This window comes from Tinamus guttatus, unplaced genomic scaffold, assembly GCF_059628265.1.
Source record: "Tinamus guttatus ecotype Peru unplaced genomic scaffold, ASM5962826v1 Tinamus_guttatus_pri_ptg000327l, whole genome shotgun sequence".
Taxonomy (NCBI): domain Eukaryota; kingdom Metazoa; phylum Chordata; class Aves; order Tinamiformes; family Tinamidae; genus Tinamus; species Tinamus guttatus.
The window spans coordinates 4,715,830-4,734,249 of record NW_028288861.1 but is presented as its reverse complement, the minus strand read 5'-3'; the positions used below and the strand labels follow the sequence as shown (position 1 = coordinate 4,734,249).

Sequence of the window (18,420 nt, the reverse complement as noted above, 5' to 3'; positions counted from 1 at the left end):
CTGAATCTGAATTTGCAATTTATTATCAAGCATAATAAAAACTTCAATAATAAACACACTCCATATTCTCCTCATTTACTCAGGGAGTGAGTTAATTCTGTAACTTTCCACATATTCCTTTATTTTAAAGCCTCTCTATACTCTTACTGCAATGAAATATTAGCTGCATCATACAGGACATTAGTTAAGAGTTGAGTTTCACAGCTGTGCTACAGTACCCAACTCATTCCCTCTCTCTTTTTTAATAAATGTTCACCAAATCTTATGGATCTGGTACTGCTACTTTTTCCCTAACAGACAATAAACAACTTCATGACTTTTTTTTTTTTTCTCCCCCCTCTCCTTTTCTTTATACTAAGACCACAGGCAACAGTATAAAACTCATAAAAGTAGACTACAGATTTTTCTCCCATGCTGGAGAGCAATTACCAAACATCCCTTCTTAAAAGTGCTACAGGTTTTTTTTTTTTTTTTTTTTTTGAGTTGGGTCAAATAAATCAAAATTAATAAGAAATCTGTTTTGGATCAGACATTCCTGTTTCACTCACTACTTGTTCAAAGTACCAACATATTTGTAACAGACCTTTCTTCCTTCACAAGAAAGGCAGGATCATACCAATCAATAACTTGACACGACAATGCAAATTTCTGACAGGAGAAAACAACAGATCTTCACATACCTGCAATATATCTGCAAGTGCAGTCTTCCCTCTACACAATTGCATCAGCCCTCTCCCTAGTCATCACATACATAAGAATGGAGTTTTACCTTATGAAAACCAGAATCAAAAGCTTTGATTCTACAACAAAGACAACTTTCCCCACACCCCCCCGCCCCCCCAAAAAAAAAAAAAAACACCAAGCTTTTCCTTTTTGGTGCTGAACAGAAAACAAAAAAAATAAAGGAGCCATTTTTAAACACATCGAAGGTTGCAAGAAAAAGGGATGACAGATAATAACCGATATATACTAACATTTCCGGGCAGAAAATGAATATGACAGCCAAATGAAATGTCAGATTTGAGAACAGTAAAAGTAAGCTTAAATATATGTTAAGAATAAACAGATACTTCCAATTTTGCAGAGATCAGGTCAGCTATAACAATTCAGACCAAAGGTCCAGCCAACCTAACAGTCTTTCCTCAACTGTGTCTAATGACAGGGGTCTAGCAAAGATTGTAAGACTAGTACAAGTAGATGATACTCCCCAAAATACTTGACAGGCTTCCAATAACTTGTGACTACAGGATGTCCTGAGCAGGTCCTGAACTGGTATGTTTGTGTTTAACAGCCATTAAATGGGTTTTAATTGCATGAATTTCTCTTAACATGTATTGAACTCTTACCTTTGGCACTACTGAGCACTAAGCTGACCTTTTTAAAGAGCTACCTATTTAAACTTCAAGAGGTTTTTCCTGCTAATTAGGAGCTCATCAGTGCCTGTGTAAAAACTACAATTGTATTGTCCCACGTGCATTACTCCATGGCAAAAACTATAGAACTTGTTACAAGAATGAACTTCAAACTTGCTCTATAGGTACAATTGTGGTGTAATTGGGTACTGGGGCTGTGCTTGTGTAAAATGCTCAGTACATTTAGTTATTAATTACCCGCATGGTCTAGGAATGATCATCTGCATAGGTGAGATAACGGATCAGTTTGAGACAAAAGATCAACCTAAACTAAGATGATGGATTGAAGTCCTAGTCACCTTCACAGCTAAGTATTTGTCTAATTGGTACAGGAGCTCCCCTGATGGGAATTTCAGACTCTCAAATTGTCTCGCAGACACCTCTCACTTTGCACAGACCAATTTTTGCGTTTTAGTGAGTTAATTAACATCTTGAGTGGAGAATCTTGCCTTTCCAGAGATTCCCCAGGTGGTTCCTGTTCTAGAACTGACCAAATTATACACAGATAATTGTAAATAATCAGTAGAAAAAATCCTGCAGAACGGGAATATAGGACAGTTTTTGTACACAGTTAGGAGCTGTCTTGTACATAATTAAGATAATCAATAGCAATGGATCATGCATAAGCTGTAGTGGTCATGCAGGACCACAGATCAGCTACGTTTTAAGAACTACACAGAAGAAGAGAGAATTTAGTCTCCTTTGATCCAGCTGTAGACACCACTGGTAAAGGTCCCTGCAGCAGAGCCTGCCATTGCCATCCAGGCTGCAACCAGCTATTCTGCTTGAGACTTTTGAATCCCCATGGAAATGCTACCCCAAGTCAAGGTCCCAAATATATTAGACTTTCTTTTTAATAAACACTTACAAGATATGTTGAATCTTCCCCCATTAAGTTATATTTAACAGTGTGCTCATCAAGGTAAGGAAGAAAAAGATTATACAAGACCTAAATATAGACTTTTTAATTAGCAGAATCATGTGAACTGTACTCTGCTATCCCAAAACAGAAGTTTGCAGAGACCTGAAACCCACTGATGTTTGCATTTTTATAAAACTTGGAGCACTGAGAGCATTAAGAAAGATTGGGCTAATATGAACAAATAAACAAAGCAGGAAAACTTAAGTAACTGATTCCAACCCTGGGCAAAAAGGCATGAAGCTGTCAGAGGATTTATTTATTAGACAATTAAAATACAAAAATAGAATAAAGCTCCAAACAGCACGATGTTGCAGAAAGCTTATCCTGTGAAACAACTCCAATTTCACTCTTAGAAATTTGGCCACTAGAGGCAACTGCATAGATGTAATAAGATTGCTTTGGAAAAGCACTTTGATATTGTATGATTCCATTTTGGGTACCACAAAGCTTTTCAATACAAAACAACAAACTGTGAAGGCACTAGGGATTTGATAAGTGACAGCCCCCAAGAATTGAACAATGGGAAAACTGAAGAAATAATGCTATTTCTAGTGAACCTTTGCATACTAGCGTAATTTGCACACACTTGCCAAATTTTCCTCAGCAATTTGGAAATAAAAGTAAAAATCCCTACTGCTAATAGCTGCAGATGACAAGAAATGGCACACTTCAAACAACAATGTGAAAAAGGTAATAAAAGGAGCAATTAGTATTGCAATTTAAACTTAGCCTAGATTTCAATACAAACTGGCCCCCAGAAAGCAGAAGGACTATCACAGAATGAAGCTATTTTAAGAAGCAGCCAAGCACCTTAGCAGACAAGTAGCTCACACATGATCCAGTAAGGCTGGACTTAAAGTATCCTTGGTTCAAAAGGCAGGGCATAGTATGGAGGTGAAGGAAGTGACTGTATCCATGCTTACTGTAGTAATGAATCAAATACAGAAATAACACATACAGATTTCTTAGATTTTCTTTTTAAAAAAGGGAAAGGCTAACACTGTTGGAAGCTGTGCTCTAGCTGCACTGCGCTCTGAATTCTGCATCCAGTTATGATGCAGATCTGACATTTATACTTTAAATGCATGTCAAAAACCTGGAGAGAGAAAAAAAAAAGTGCAAGTGAAAGCTAAGGAAGATGTCCAACAGTAATAAGCTTAAAAGAATTTAATTCGTTTAGCTTCTCAAAAAGAAGATTAAAAGGTGACTTGATTATAGTTCATCAGTACCTTCACAGGAAGAAAATACCAGCAATACAGACCTCTTATCTGGTGGAAGAAGCACAACAGGAACCTATGGCTGAAAGCTGAAGTTGGAAAAATTCAGAATCAAAATGAGACACAATTAAACCAGCCACAGGGATCAGATACTTGACTCGTCTCCCAAAATGAAGCAATGGATTCTGCATCTCTTAATGTCCTCAATGTGAGAATTTTATATTATTATTTTTAATCACAAAATAGAAATTACATTATTCGGACAAGTTAACAATTCAATATAGGATTGGTAAATGCTTTCATAAGAGGCCAGAATTGCAAATGTACAGTTTCTTTGGAAATCAAATATTTTGACGTTTTTGATATATGAGACAATGTAATTCCTCACCTCTCTCACTTCCCAGGTAGGAAAATTAGGGCAGATATTTATTATCAAGTCTTTTATACTATTTTCAGTCTTTTTCACCTTGTTATTAATAGAGGCAGCTCTCTAGCACAAGATTTTTGTTTGCTACACCTGTTGCTAAAAGCTATCCACTAAATGAAGCAGCCACACGCTGACTGCTGCTCCCCTTACCTGGGAACAGCAGATGCAGTTTTTTCACTGCACACAAAGATGGTAGCGAAGGCTGGATGCCTGTGTACAGACTCTCTCTCTATTCTCCCTGCTACAGTCTTTCACTACAGTACTATTTCATTTTTGTGGACTCTTATCGGAATTTGGCCAGAAACTATAGTTATGTATCATGATGTCTCTAACAATTAATACTTCATAAAATTACTCAAAGACTATTTTAGCAATACTCTGTTTCTCTACATTAAGGTTAAAAAACAAACAAACAAACAAAAAAAACCTACATGCTTTGATTGACACCAGTTTTCTACAGAGTGATTACAATGAAATCTTTTTTCTCACTGAGAAATCTGATCTTTTATCCAAAGCTAGTAAAACATAGATAATATGCATCAACATACCTGAACGGTCTAAATGAGACCTCAGAAACTATCCATACTCTTATACATAAACCCTACTCTACATATATTGAACTTGCTCTCCCACCCACAAGTATTCTTCATGTAGACTCTGTAGACTCTGAATACAGCTGGGTTCAGCTGTTTATTTTTATCATTACTAAGCCACAGAAGAGGGATTGCAATCAAAATGTGAGAGGGCTTTTGGGTGCTAAGCCAGAGCAGGAGGAGTAAAGGATTTTCAATTCTTAAACACAACCATTTTCATATTAACATGATACAAATGAGTAGTAGAGATCATAGCTTTTTCCTTTTGTGGTTTGGAAGCTCTAATAGCAATGGTTTATAGACTGGTTCTGAAAGCACGGATTTTCTTTTGTGAATGGACAGCTTTGTATTTAACAGTAACATGCCAGCTACTCGAAAGCCAAACCTCCTCCCCACTTTGTTAGGATGAGGCAGAAGAAATGCACACCAACAACTGATCAGATCTGCTCACTATTAATGCTGCACAGTTGGGGTTGGAGATCAGCGCTGGGGAGGGCAGAGCGTGGAGATGAAAGGTGATATTAAGAGAATATGAAAGAGATGGTAAATGGCTACATGAGACCACTCACCTCTCAGACTGGTTTAAACACTGCCAAAACCAAAAAAGACAGGGTAAAACAAAGCTGATTTTTGGAACATTCTTTCTGTCACAAACTTCTGTAGGATTGACATGACTAACGACAGCATAGAACTAATGAAAAGCCTAGGGTAGGGGATGGAGGGGACTCATTTGGAAAAGGACTGAAAAGATCTACACAGTCTGAGCAGAACAGCCTGATTCATTATTGTATTTCATGGAATAAGAAACACAGGGTGCATTTAAACTGCCAGCCAATCTTTCCATTAGCTCCTATGGTACACTGGGGAAACGTGAGCTTTTCAAAGCAGTGAGGGCATTGCATTCACCCTAAAAGTTTTACCCATGAGGAATGTATTAGTAGAATCATTATTGTTGGAAAAGACTATCAAGATCACCGAGCCCAATTGTAAACCCATCACCACCACACCTGCTAAAACACATTGCTAAGCACCTCATCTACACATTTCTTGAACACTGCCAGGGATGGTGACTCCACCACTCCTTGGGCAGCCTGTTCCAATTGCTTGACTACTTTTTTCGTGAAGTTTTTTTTCCAAATGTCTAAACGGAACCTCCCCAGAACCACTAGAAGCTATTTCCTCTTGTCCTATCAACAGGTATTTTGGAGAAGAGTTTGACCCCCTCCTCCCTACAACCTCCTTTCAGGTAGCTGTAGAGAGCTATAAGGTCTCCCCCGAGCCTCCTCTTCTCCAGACTAAATAGCGCCAGATCCCTCAGCTGCTCCTTCCAAGGCGTATGCTCCAGTCCCCTCACAAGCTTCGCTGCCTGTTTTTGGACACGCTGCAGCATCTCCATGTCCTTCTTGTAGTGAGGAACCTAAAGCTGAACACAGTGTCTGAGGTGGGGCCTTGCCAGTGCCACATACAGGAGCAGATGACTACATCTTTTGTAGACAACCTCACAGGTCATAGCTGACTGCCCCATTCCCATGGAGTAGCTTGATCGTGGACTGCTAGTTTGCCTCACAGTTTACGTTTGTTAAAATACAGATCTTGAACTGCAAACCACTCACTACAGAGCTTCCACTGTCTGTAATACCCACAAAACATAACTCAGCCTTCAACAAATACAAAACAGGCAGGAGCTAGCATCACATTCACCTTCCTTGGGAATCATTCCTTACGTCTTTCCCAGCGTGGATGCAGAGTTCACTGGGCATGTAAACAATTCCCTGGAAATTAATCTCACTGGAAATAATCATATCTTTTGTCTCTTGCCATATTTCTGCCCCTCTTATCTATGAGTTTCAGGTTGCCTGTTTCAAATCCTTGTTCCTTCTGATGATATCTAAAGTGCTATAAGTTCAACTAGGTTTCAGTAATTCTTCCTCCTTGTTTTCCCTATTCCACTTTTCCACTTTAGTAAGTGTTCCTGATTTTGTTCTTCTAGACTTTGCTGCCTAGAAGCCTAGAAACACCTCCCCCTCGATCCTCTCCACAGCTTCAGGAAGGGATGCTCAGCTCACCTCAGCTCCCCAAACTTCCAATTACCTCCAGGAGGGTCTAGTGAGTCCCCACTGTTGATTAAACTCAATTATTAGCTCATTACAGAGGGTCTTAAACCTTTCCCAATTGTTGGTGTCTTTATCAGACTCACCCCTACAATTTACACTAATATGCACACACAACAATTTTTCATTGCTACAGCACTGGTCTACTTTTAAAAGGATTTGTTAATCTGGAGTGATAAAATAAAATACTCAAAGACTAACGCAGTGCACAGAAAGCACAGAAAGACTAATGTAAACAATATCATACCAAGAGAAAAATCATCTTCCAGTACTCATTGGGTACTGCCTTAAACTTTATCAAAACACCCTCCAGCTATTACAGCTTCCCCTCTTTTAGCACTTCCCAAAAGTAGATGAGTGCACACACATTCAGTGCTGTTACTCATTCTTCCTGGATCAACTTCTTGAATTGACATATGCATAACTCCACAAGTAATTTTCTTTCTTACTAGAAGGGTTGTTTTGCTTGTTAGTAATTTCCTCACCACTTGCAAAAAGGTAGCTTCCCTATTCCACCAACTACATCTAAGCCAATTAAACTAAGCATATGTCTAGACAAAGATAAACTGTGCTTTAAAATAAAGGATTTAGATAATATAGCTTTGCTTGCACATTTTAAAACTCTAGTGTAGACAGACGGCTGCACTTTTTACATATCAGCAAGGTAAGGTGAACCCACTGGTAGGTGTGTAAGCAAAATAGCTAACTTATTTTAAAAACATGTTTTAATCTAGCCTTCACAGAGCTTAAAAGGTGAGACAACATGCTGGGATTCTAAGTCGATCACCATCCTTATTCCTCAGTCTCTGAATCAGCTAGGAATTATTTCAGTTCTGTGACTCTGTATTTCATCTGTTCAGTGTGTTCTAACAAAGACAGCACCGATTTGCGTATAAAAAAAAATCTATGAATTTACAGGACAAGAGCAGAGATAATACCAGAAGCTCAGTGCACATTGTTCTCTGCTTGAAAAACTATGATTGTTCATGCATCAATAGCTAAAATTTCAGTTTATTTGAGAAACATGGTGATGGATGCCATGCATTAAAGATTAGAATCTGGCCCTATATGACCTCTCCCACCATCACTTATGTGATAAGAATTTCATTTCTTTCTTTTAGGAGAACAATCATTGCTGTCTGTAAAATGAGAAGCAAACCAGGGATAAGGGAAAATTCTCTTCTCTATAGAAAGATTAGTGGCTTCTAACAAAATCATTCTCTGATTGACCAATGTCACAAGGAGAATGATCATGTTAAACACGAGTGCAAAGAATACTAAAAGTTTTCCCTAGAGTCACACATACTTTCAAATCTTGATTTCTCTTCATTTTTAACTTAATTGCCATAAATGGTGCTAATAACCCTTCCTTTCATTATCGAGAACCTAGTCCAAGAAGAAACAGATGGCAACACCACAGACTCTGTTAATTTTCAGAACATTATTCTACATGTTTATTAGATTGGTAGTCCTGCAGGCTACAGACTCTTGATTAATACAGATTTCAGATACTCGGAGTGGAGAGAGCCTTTCATCTTGCTTTGCCCAGCTGTTTTGCTTCAGCTTTGACCTGAGCTACACATCTACTCAAACCTTAGCACTTTAATTAGACTTCCCAGACATGATGATCTAGACTCAGGATCACAACATTGTACAGAGGGTAAGCACAGGCCTTATCTAAGACTAGCAAATACAACACATTCAATTAGGATGCCTTACCTGTTGCTGCTGCTCTCTCAAAAACTGATTCTATTATCTACTATCACAATTAATCACTTGTTTTTAATGACAACTATTCAAGACTGAGGCTCCACCATGCTATTTTACAAATGCAACATGACAGACAATTCCATGTCCTACAGAGTGTGGCAGAAAGAAATCCAGCAGTGGGGCAGGTTAAAAAAAAAAAAAAAAATCTGGTCAGGCAAGTCTTGCTGTATCAGTAGTAATGACAACACTTTATACACACAGCTGCTTTTCTCTAGAGTCATGTGTATTTCATTCCTACTACCTCAACAACTCATATTTTCATTTGGCAATAAAATGTTATGGTAAACGCACAGAAAAAAAAACATTTCCTCCCATGTGTAAATTCCTCCACTTCCTGCAGAAAGCAACTCAGGTACTGGCAATATGCAGGTTTTCTGTTCCAAGCGTCTTTTGATAGGACCCTTTAACAGTTTCCAGGCTCAATAATCAAAGGCTCAACTGACAGCTTTAGATGTCCCACATTAGCTATAATATCTCAAGAGGCTTGACATAGACCTTCCTCTTCTTGGCAAGGCAGGATCTGGATCAAGTCCTTGCTATGGTGAATATGATGCAGATAGATCAGTTAAACAAAAATGCATGCACATAAGGAGAGTGGAGGTCCAGCATTCCCAAAGTTTCACAGTTACACAACCCTCTTCTACAGAATCTTATTTCCCTGAGTTACATTCAGATAGATCTTTCTTTTCAAACTACATTGATGGGAAGTATCATCCACTTTATTTATTTAAAGTGCACTGCACCAAACTTACAGCATCACTTTGAGGCTGTGAGATCACAACAGGTTGTCCTGAATCACACGTCTCCCTTATATTAACATGCAATGGAATGTCTCCTGTGATAAAGAAAAAAAAATTAACTTCTGTAAAGACCTGTTATTTCTTAAGGATATTTGATTAAGCTAGCTCAGCAACAACTTGAAATCCATCTCAGAAGGTTCTCCGAATCACTTAATCTCAAAAATTAACATTTAAAATGAAATTGGTCTGCAATAAACTTTGTGCATTTTCTTTAATGATTAATGCTAAACATATATTGGATTTTATGACAGAGAGTTTGCTTTAGGGCTTGTTAAATACAGAGGAAAAAAAAAAGCACAAGTCGTGATGCACACTATTTTAAGTATATACAAAAAATAGGCAAATACCTATCATGGAATTTACTGTTTAGCATATCTCTTCATTATGCACTATTTTCCATGTTGCTTTAAGATTTTAATCACTATTGAAAATCTTTTGTATACTTAATTTCCAAATAATAATATTTGTTATCATTTTCATGAGGAGTACGAAAGGTAGATAGCTATTCAGTCCATTCAGAAAAATCTTCTTTATATTGTGCTTTCATAACGAGCAGAGAAGAATGTTCTAAAGAAAAATCCATTAGCAACCGATGAGATTTTGGATTTTGCAGCACTCAAAACTTGAAATTCCCAACATTAGTTCATTGCAACATAGGTAATTATGAGATAAATTAACAATAGCCTACCTTCTTTTAATGGAAGATACAACTATATTCTAAAGCATGCACAGATGTAGACAAAAGAGGCTACATTTAGCTCGGTCTTGACTGATCTTGCAAGTTGCATCAGTTCAATTCATACATTATGAGTATGTTTATTTAATCTAAGTCAAGCCCAGCATAGACTGCTGAGGTTCAATATGATCAGAAAGAAAAACAACAACAAAAAAGCCTAAAAACTAAATAATTCAGAAATAACAAGGGAAGTTAAAAACAAAAACTCTATGATCAAAAGCAAGCAGAAAAAAACAGATTAAAAGACAAGCAAATAGCACACAAAAACTGTGTCTACATACTTACTTAACTGAATCTTTCAAGAAATTAAATCACTTCGTAAGTTATGACTATTGTAGCCGATTACTTTCAAATTTAATCAGCACTTGTTTTGTCAGTTCTGAATGAATTTCTTTTGGCATGGAAGTCCATACACTTGCTACTAAAAATGAACTGTGTGTAGGTCCTTTAAAATTTTCTTAAATATTTTCACCTTAAAAAGAACACCTTAAATGGTCTTATTAACAGAAAAATACTAACTCTATAAATCTCCCAGAAGATAGCTCTTAACATTATATTGTGCCAAGACTAATCTTGGTCTTGGTTGAAGGATGGTTTGTTAGTGAAAAAACTATATTGAAAAACTATAGTGAAAAACTATATTTCAACTGAATAAGAAATTATTCAGCTGACTCAGAAATTATAAAAAGACTGGTCTTCTGCAAAATGACAACTACTCTTTTCTCTTCCTCAAGCCTACAAAGATGTGCTGGCACTACAGGACCATACTAGGACTCATACAGGTCGCAGTGAAATACTGCATTTAGTTCTGGTTATCCAGATTGAAAAAAAAAAAAAAGACAAAAGATGGGTGTTTCAGAGACAGAGAGAAATAACAACATTTAAAAAGTCATGAAATTTAGCATTCTTAGGGAAGATAAATGTAAAAAGCCAGTAACATTATGAGACAATGGACTACACTCAGCAAGTGTACTAGAAACTCCTTCAGTCATAAACCATCTTCTGCCATTAACAAAAACAAGGGAAGAATTCAGTGATACCAGAAGTGGCAAATTGTGAGCAAGTAAAAGAAAATTACTACTCTACCCACATACAGGCCTACAGAACCTGACAGACTATCTCCAGGTAACTAAGACCTTGTCTGGATTCATAAAGGACTAGGTGCTTATCTGAACAAACAGAATAGCCACATTATTGCAAAACATAAGCAAAATAAATTTCAGACTTTTTTTTTTTTAATATCTAACAAACTCTCGAAGCTCTTGGATACAATTCAATAGCATTAGGATAAAACTTCCATCCAGAATAGATTAACATATCATCTGTAAGCAGTAATGTTTCCCCATATGGTAGCACTGTGTAATAGTCACCCCTGGAAGTAGGCACATACTAATCTGATCAAGTACTGTAATTCTAAATTTAACCCTTGGGGCATCAGTCTTAATCTTCAGGCTGTCAGAGAGAGGCTAGATTACAGAAAGCTTCTCTACACTAAACATGCAGATGTCTTAGCCTGCCCCTCATTAGACACTGTCACCATCAGATCAGTCCTCTTAGGGAGGCCATTTCATTTGTGCCTGTTTCTCAAGACAGGTTTGATTTAACTGTTGTGAAGGATTTGCCTCCCCGCACAGAACCCACGGCTGCAGAACCTCCCTTGGGCTCTGATCACATTTCATTATGTATCCAGAAGTCTAAAGGATAGCTGAGATGCATGTCTTTAATTACGTGTTGCCTTGCTATGTTAAGTTTGTGTCAGACCTTGGTATTTTCAAGCTGATCATTCTAGGTGAGCTTCCTGCTTCTTTTTAATAAATTAACTGTAGAAAATCATCGAGATAATTATAGTAAGACATAGAAACATATCATTAGCACATGCAATTATCCTATTTACCAACTTGATTACGCAGTGTTATGGTTTGTAATTTTTTTTTTTTTACTGATAGCACAAGTGGAAGTATGTCTGTTAAAGATATCAAGAGACTAAAAATAGTCTCATTTTAGCTTATATGCATGCTAGATGATTAATCATGGACAATTTTTTTAAAATCATGGATGAATTTTCTTTTAAAACAAAATATTTCACAAAAAATGCAATTCAGCATATTCTTTTCATCTTGACAGTTAAGTATAACCATTAAGAATCTAGTAAGAATTAAATCTGAGTAACCTGCATCTAATGTAAAATAGTTAAAATAACTTCCCTGAACTACTTGCTTTCACTGAGTGGAAATTTCTTGATATGGGCATAAGAAAATATGGGCCTTTAAAAAAACTATTCTGTTACTTCATATAGATAGTTAGCCATTTCACTTAAATTGAGTTAACTTTCATTGGTGTACACAAAGTTTTACAGGGTCAAATAGAATCCTTAGTTATTTGTAAATATTATTAAGTGATAAGCAATAAAATCAGTTTCAAACAATACGATACACTGATACCAAAACATTCAAGTCCCAAGTTACTTATAATTCACAGGGTACTTAAGACATAACTCAAGAATTTGCATATTCAGTCCAGATTCCATGAACAAACGTGTAACAATAATGAAGTTCAACAACTTTGGTTATTAATTCTATTATATTTTAGCGCTGTCTCAATATAGAGTAATTTATGCTTGTGCAGTCCCATCCTTCAACTAAAGCTTTCCTCATGCATGACTTTTTTTTACCCCCGAAATAAAGCCAGTTCTATATCCTTACCTAATACATCCAACTCAAGGCTTTTTGCTAGATCTCTTGCACCATCAGCTCCAAAAATGTGCGTCTCGTGCTTACATTTGGGGCACTGGAAAACACTCATATTTTGAACAAGTCCTAAAACCTGTTAAATTAAAAGGAAGAACATGTACAGGTCTAGGATTCAAGCACCAGTATTTTCATTATTCATACCTGACAACAAAAAAGAGATTACAAACAAAGAATCTTAAAGAGCACTCATTTAATCTAAGTAACAGTTTCAGACTGTCTCATTATAAAGCCTAACTTTCTGAATATCAGACTCTCTCTCATTATCAGCTATTATTAGTCTCAGTTTCCACATCCTTTACACACTATTTCAAGTACTTCAAGCTTCAAAGATTAACCAAGTTATTTATAATAAGAAGTACCTCTTACACAGATCTACCCTCCCACCACTCTCCCTCCCAACTCTCCCTCCCAGCCAAGGGAAATTATTTCATCTTAGGACTCTGAGCACTGACGAAGTTTTGTGTCATATTTTCCAGCTTTGTAGCTTGCAGCTTCAGGAATTGCACAGTAAAAATCTGCCATCACAAGAAATGCTACAGTGAGGCATATTTTTAAGATGTTTTGTAAAGTTACCCTGTTGGGAAGTCTTCATAAAGAAACAGATTTGCTATTCTATTGGAAGACCAGAGACATATGTTAAGGATCAAACAACAGAAATAAATGTGAAAAAAGTGACAAAACCCATGGGAAAAAAGCCTGAAGTATGAAAGTATTAGGCGCCTTTTTGTTGATGCCAGATGTTCAACATCATCCTTATAAAAAACGTCCTCAAAATTTGCCAAATTGTGCACACAAATCTCTTCTTTCACGAAGTACAATAATGCTAACATTAATTTCATTTTATTCGTTTGGTAAACAATACTGCTCACTGAGGCAGATCAGAATTTCTCAAAAGTGATGGAAATAGCAGGCAAATATTACCGGTTGAAAACTTCTACTGATTTACTAATCAACAGAGGACTGCGTTTAGGAGGTTGGGTTGCACAACTTAAGATATGTATATAGATACAGGTCATACACACTATAGCCAAGTTTTAAAAATACAAGTATACATTTCGAAGTACAGAAAACTATTATACACCTTGTGCCTTCTATGCTTTTAGAAACAACTCTGAGCACTCTAGTGGTGCACTTGAACAAGCTGGCCTAGTTAACAGAGGAGTTATGCATCCACCACGTTAAGGTGTTACCCCAAAAGGATATGCCAGTGTCCTCTGCAACAACAAACACTGAATTATTTAATTACTTTCAGGAAGAGTCTAACTTTTGGCACCAAAATTGAAAAGACAGGCCTAACTGAAGAGTGTGAAGGCAGCAGTGCAAGCCTATAAAAGCATGTAATATTATAAGCAAAATGAAATGAGCTGCCTTAGTATCAAAGGTAAAACTAATCAGAAGGCAGTCATCTTCACCCTCCTCGGCTGCCCTATACCAGCGTTGTGTGCCTCACACTGCCTTCCAAGGAGTCCTACTTTAGTTATGAGAAAGTTTTCTCAGGGCCTAAAGCAGCTAAGATGAGGAAATGAAGAAACTGGCATCCCATTTTACATCATCTGCACGCGTGGGATTTCTGAATGTTGGTGTGTTCCTTACACTCAGCTGGTGTTCTGGTTAAGTAAAGAGAATATGCCAAAATGCAGACATTCTGCCATCTTAGTTGAACAAGATAAACTGAGAAAATGAACGCCTACAGAAAGAGAAAACTCTCGAGATATCCACTTATATAATCTGATGTGCTTAAAGAACAGACGGTCTTGAAGACTGAATCCAATCTGAGGGAACTGAGATAATGAGGGGCACAGATCCAGAACCTGCCACTCACCTTCTGCACAGCTACAGGTCACCTACTTGATATTTCAGAGTCAGAAGCACATAACAGGACCTCTTTCTCCCTATCCTCTGTCCTGCGACAAGCAAATTCTGGCTCTAACACAAAGCCATAATCTTGACAGGGTACTATAGATGCTGTGGTAACGCTAACAAGTAAATAGCCAAGCAAACAATTTTAGTACAGCTTAGAAGGAAATATACAGCTGTGTTTATGTTAGCTGTACTTTGAAACCTGTGAAAGCCACAACATATCCTTCCAAATCAAAGAAATGACAAGAAGAATTGCAAATTTAAAACAAAACCAAAACCTCTCTCTTTAATCTCAGGGACATGACTGATAATGTAGAGCATATCCAACTGCACTCAGTATCAATAAGTTGAAATAGGTGATATTTTTCCTAAATGTTCCAAGTTATTCCTCTCATTGTCAGCTTTTCATCAACTCCTTCAATCAATCCATGACTCTTCAATCATTCTAAGACCTCACTTATCCAAAAATTATGTTTAGTCAGTTATATCAACACACACATCTGTAGGACTACACATTCACCATTTTGAGCACTCTTTTGATGTAAACCATTCTCAGATTTGAAGCTGTTCACCACATAAAATCTAATCAAACTCTCCTTACTACCTCAGATTTGGCTTATGTTTGAATATGCAATACACCAGCAGAAGCTGCTTTAATACCAAAGTAAAGGACACCTGCATTCACATACATACCAGGTGAGGAAAAAAAGGAAAGGAGCAGCAGCAGTAAAGACAAAGTCTGATGATTGGTTCAAATATGTTCAAATTCAGCATCTACAGCTTTGCTGTAAATTTTCATTTGATTAAGTTAAGATCTTAAAATTCTGATGGATCAAAACAGAAGACCTGTTGTATTGAAAAATCTCATTTATCACTAGTTAAATTAATAGCAGCCAAACCTACTGTAGGATGCATGCCTTGGTTAGAAGCCATTCTCTCCAGAGCATTGAACAAAAATAACGTTAAAAGACATCTTGGTAATTTGTCATTACATTAAAAGAAAATTCAGCAAAGTACCGATTTAAACACAATTTTATACGAAGAAAATAATTTTGTTTGAACTTAGTAAATCTAAACATAAAATAAAATCCAACCAAAAAGATTACATATACTATACTTCTCTCTCACATTCACACACACATAAATATATCTTTCCCTAGTAGCAAATGGCAGAAGTGCTATTTTACTGTCTTTGGTGCACACATGCTTAAGAGATAGTTAACAATAATGAACTTATCAATCTATGTCCCTTTTTAAGCTATTCTGCAAACAAAGGAAAATAAAAAAGCAGCATCTTGATTGCATTTTTTAATAAAAAATACATCAGTTACTAAAGAACTTTCCTTTTTTTGAAAGGGTAAGAATGACCTCCATATAGACAAATTAAGAAAACATCTTTTCAAAAATATCAGACCAAAGCATAATGAATGCTCTTTTCTTTACTCAGGATTTAAAACAAGAGGCATTTCAGCTTGTACTTTCTCATCAAATACACACTTCAAATGAAAGAAGAATCTCTTCATGGACATATTGGGAGGACAATATTTAGTTACTTAGCAACTTGTAGTAACTGTCAAAACCTCAAACCAAATTAGTCATATTTTCTATAAAATATTCATTTAATTAGTAACCTAGCTAATATTTTCAAATTCTCTGAATCGTTTCGTCTTAATCCTCAATTTTAATCTAAAAATATTAATTCTAAGTTCAATGAAAGAAAGTCTTACAGGCACATGGACTTTTCTAAACATTTCAGCTCCTTTGCGTGCATCTAATAAAGCTATGTCTTGTGGAGTGGAGATGATCACAGCTCCTGGGAAAAGAAAACATGAAATGTCATTAAAATCAATACTGTGAAGTATACTGCTGAACATTGTGGCTATTTAGAATATGCTACATCATGCAACTATGAAAATAAAGTTGCAATCTTATACACTTTTTTTTTAAATTAAAGGAAAGAAAATGGTGCTAATTTTTGATCATGCAATGATCAGAACTGAGATATAGTATGAACAGATAGAGCTATTTTTGTGTGTTTTTATCAGGAGTTTTTCTATGCAGAAATCACTTATATTTTGTATCTAGATGACACAACTGAAGTAGCTGCCATATGGCTATGGCTAGAAAACGACATGGTCCATATACTCCAAGATCTCAGGGAGAATCTCAACGCAGTAAGTGTTCCATGTCAATACTAGACTTAGGATATTTTGATCTAACATTAAGTATTGTCTTAGGAAAAAAAAAAAAAAAAAGGCAGTCATAGGTAGTCAATATGTAGTCAAATTGCCGATTCATGAATTGTCCACAATTCCTGATACGAGCACTGGTCGGCCCAATCTTGAAACATGTAAGCCAGACATGCCAGCAAGTCCAACAGGACTGGATGTGTAGGACTTGCACTACAAAACCTGAGACCAACTAATTTAAACTCACACTAGGTTTGAAAAAGGACTGATGTTCAGGCATGGATCCAAGACACCTGAGTAGTAGCTCTCCCAAGAGTTTATTAAACACATGAAATATAGCTATAGATCTTTGTCAGAGATTAGAATTGAAATAACTTCACAAGACTGCAAGTTACTATGCTATACTAGACCTTGATTAACATAGTCTGCAGAACCAGTATGGACATTATAATATTCTGTATCATTTCACAGACAGCAGTTTCTACATCTTTTTGTGTATGCTTGGGGGATTCCTATATTATTTCTTAAAAAAAATCTACATCAAGCACCTGCTCAAACTTATCCAAATTTTAAAAAAGTATTCAATGAGAAAGATGGTTTTACTGGGAATTAGATTAGCTCTGGTTTCACAATGATCAAAGCATCTGTTACAAAAGTGCTTTTGTAGAACTAAACTCACCAAAAAAAAAAAAAACCCAAAAAACAAAAACAAAATAAAATATCATACTAAAAGCCATTAAGATATACATTTTTTGATACTATTCTACCTGAGACAGAGCTTCCTACTGGGCTTACAGTTCCCAACCTTTGGTATTCATGTCCAGGGAAGATAGGAGTAGCTTTTCCACAATGTGCAACATTGTTGGCACGGGACTGAGCACTTGGAGTGCTGGAATCTCAAGAGCACTCCCAGCTCTTAGGGCACTGGGATGGGCAGCGCCTGCCCCACACAGACCCCCCTACAGTCTATGGGCTGGCAGACTGCAGCTCATCCCTGGGAGAAGCAGCGTTTCCAAACACTGCCTGCCAGCACATTGGAGTGTTTTGAACCAGTATTCTTAACCTCTAATCTGTGAAAGAAAAATACAATCTGGCACTTCACTCCTGAAAAGCTGCCAACTTCTGCCTTATGTAAGATTAGATATGAGCCCAAAAACTGAACAGCATATGTAACTCACCAAACAAATGCGATTTCCCTATTGTTCTCTAAAATGCTATTACCCAAATAATCTGCCATTTTTCCTGAGTCGACTTTCTTCCAACATAGCAAAGAGCAACGTGGAATCATTTCAGCTGGATCCAAGTCACCCTAGTTGGTCAACCTCACTAAAGCAGATTCACCTTTTAGAGATGATATTGAAGAGCGGGGTTAATTCCACAAAACAGAATTTACCCTGCCCTAAAGCGCAGCCTGCAAAGAAGGTATTTAGACTCGACACCTTCTGAGTTTTCTGTGCATTCAAAAATAGAGGTTTTTAATACTTAGCAAAGCTACTTATTACTGCCTGCTTTTTAAATGAAAATTTAGTGCAAATGTCTTATGACTGTACACTCATGCCAGCTGTTTCTCATAACAGGGCCTTTTTTCCCTCCCTGCTTTCACATTCTTCTCCCAAGATACTGACTCAGGCAG

At 36.8% G+C, this 18,420-nt stretch overlaps 1 protein-coding gene across 1 annotated transcript in view; it reads right to left on the bottom strand.

The window, feature by feature from the left end:
* Positions 1–18,420, bottom strand: part of NUBPL (NUBP iron-sulfur cluster assembly factor, mitochondrial) — a 73,864-nt gene that overhangs the window by 3,359 nt on the left and 52,085 nt on the right. The window contains exons 7-9 of the mRNA XM_010213006.2: positions 16,326–16,411; positions 12,691–12,811; positions 9,205–9,287 (exon numbers count right to left, since the gene is read on the bottom strand). Of these exons, the coding sequence (XP_010211308.2) occupies positions 9,205–9,287; positions 12,691–12,811; positions 16,326–16,411 (290 nt within the window). The remainder of the gene's footprint in view (positions 1–9,204; positions 9,288–12,690; positions 12,812–16,325; positions 16,412–18,420) is intronic.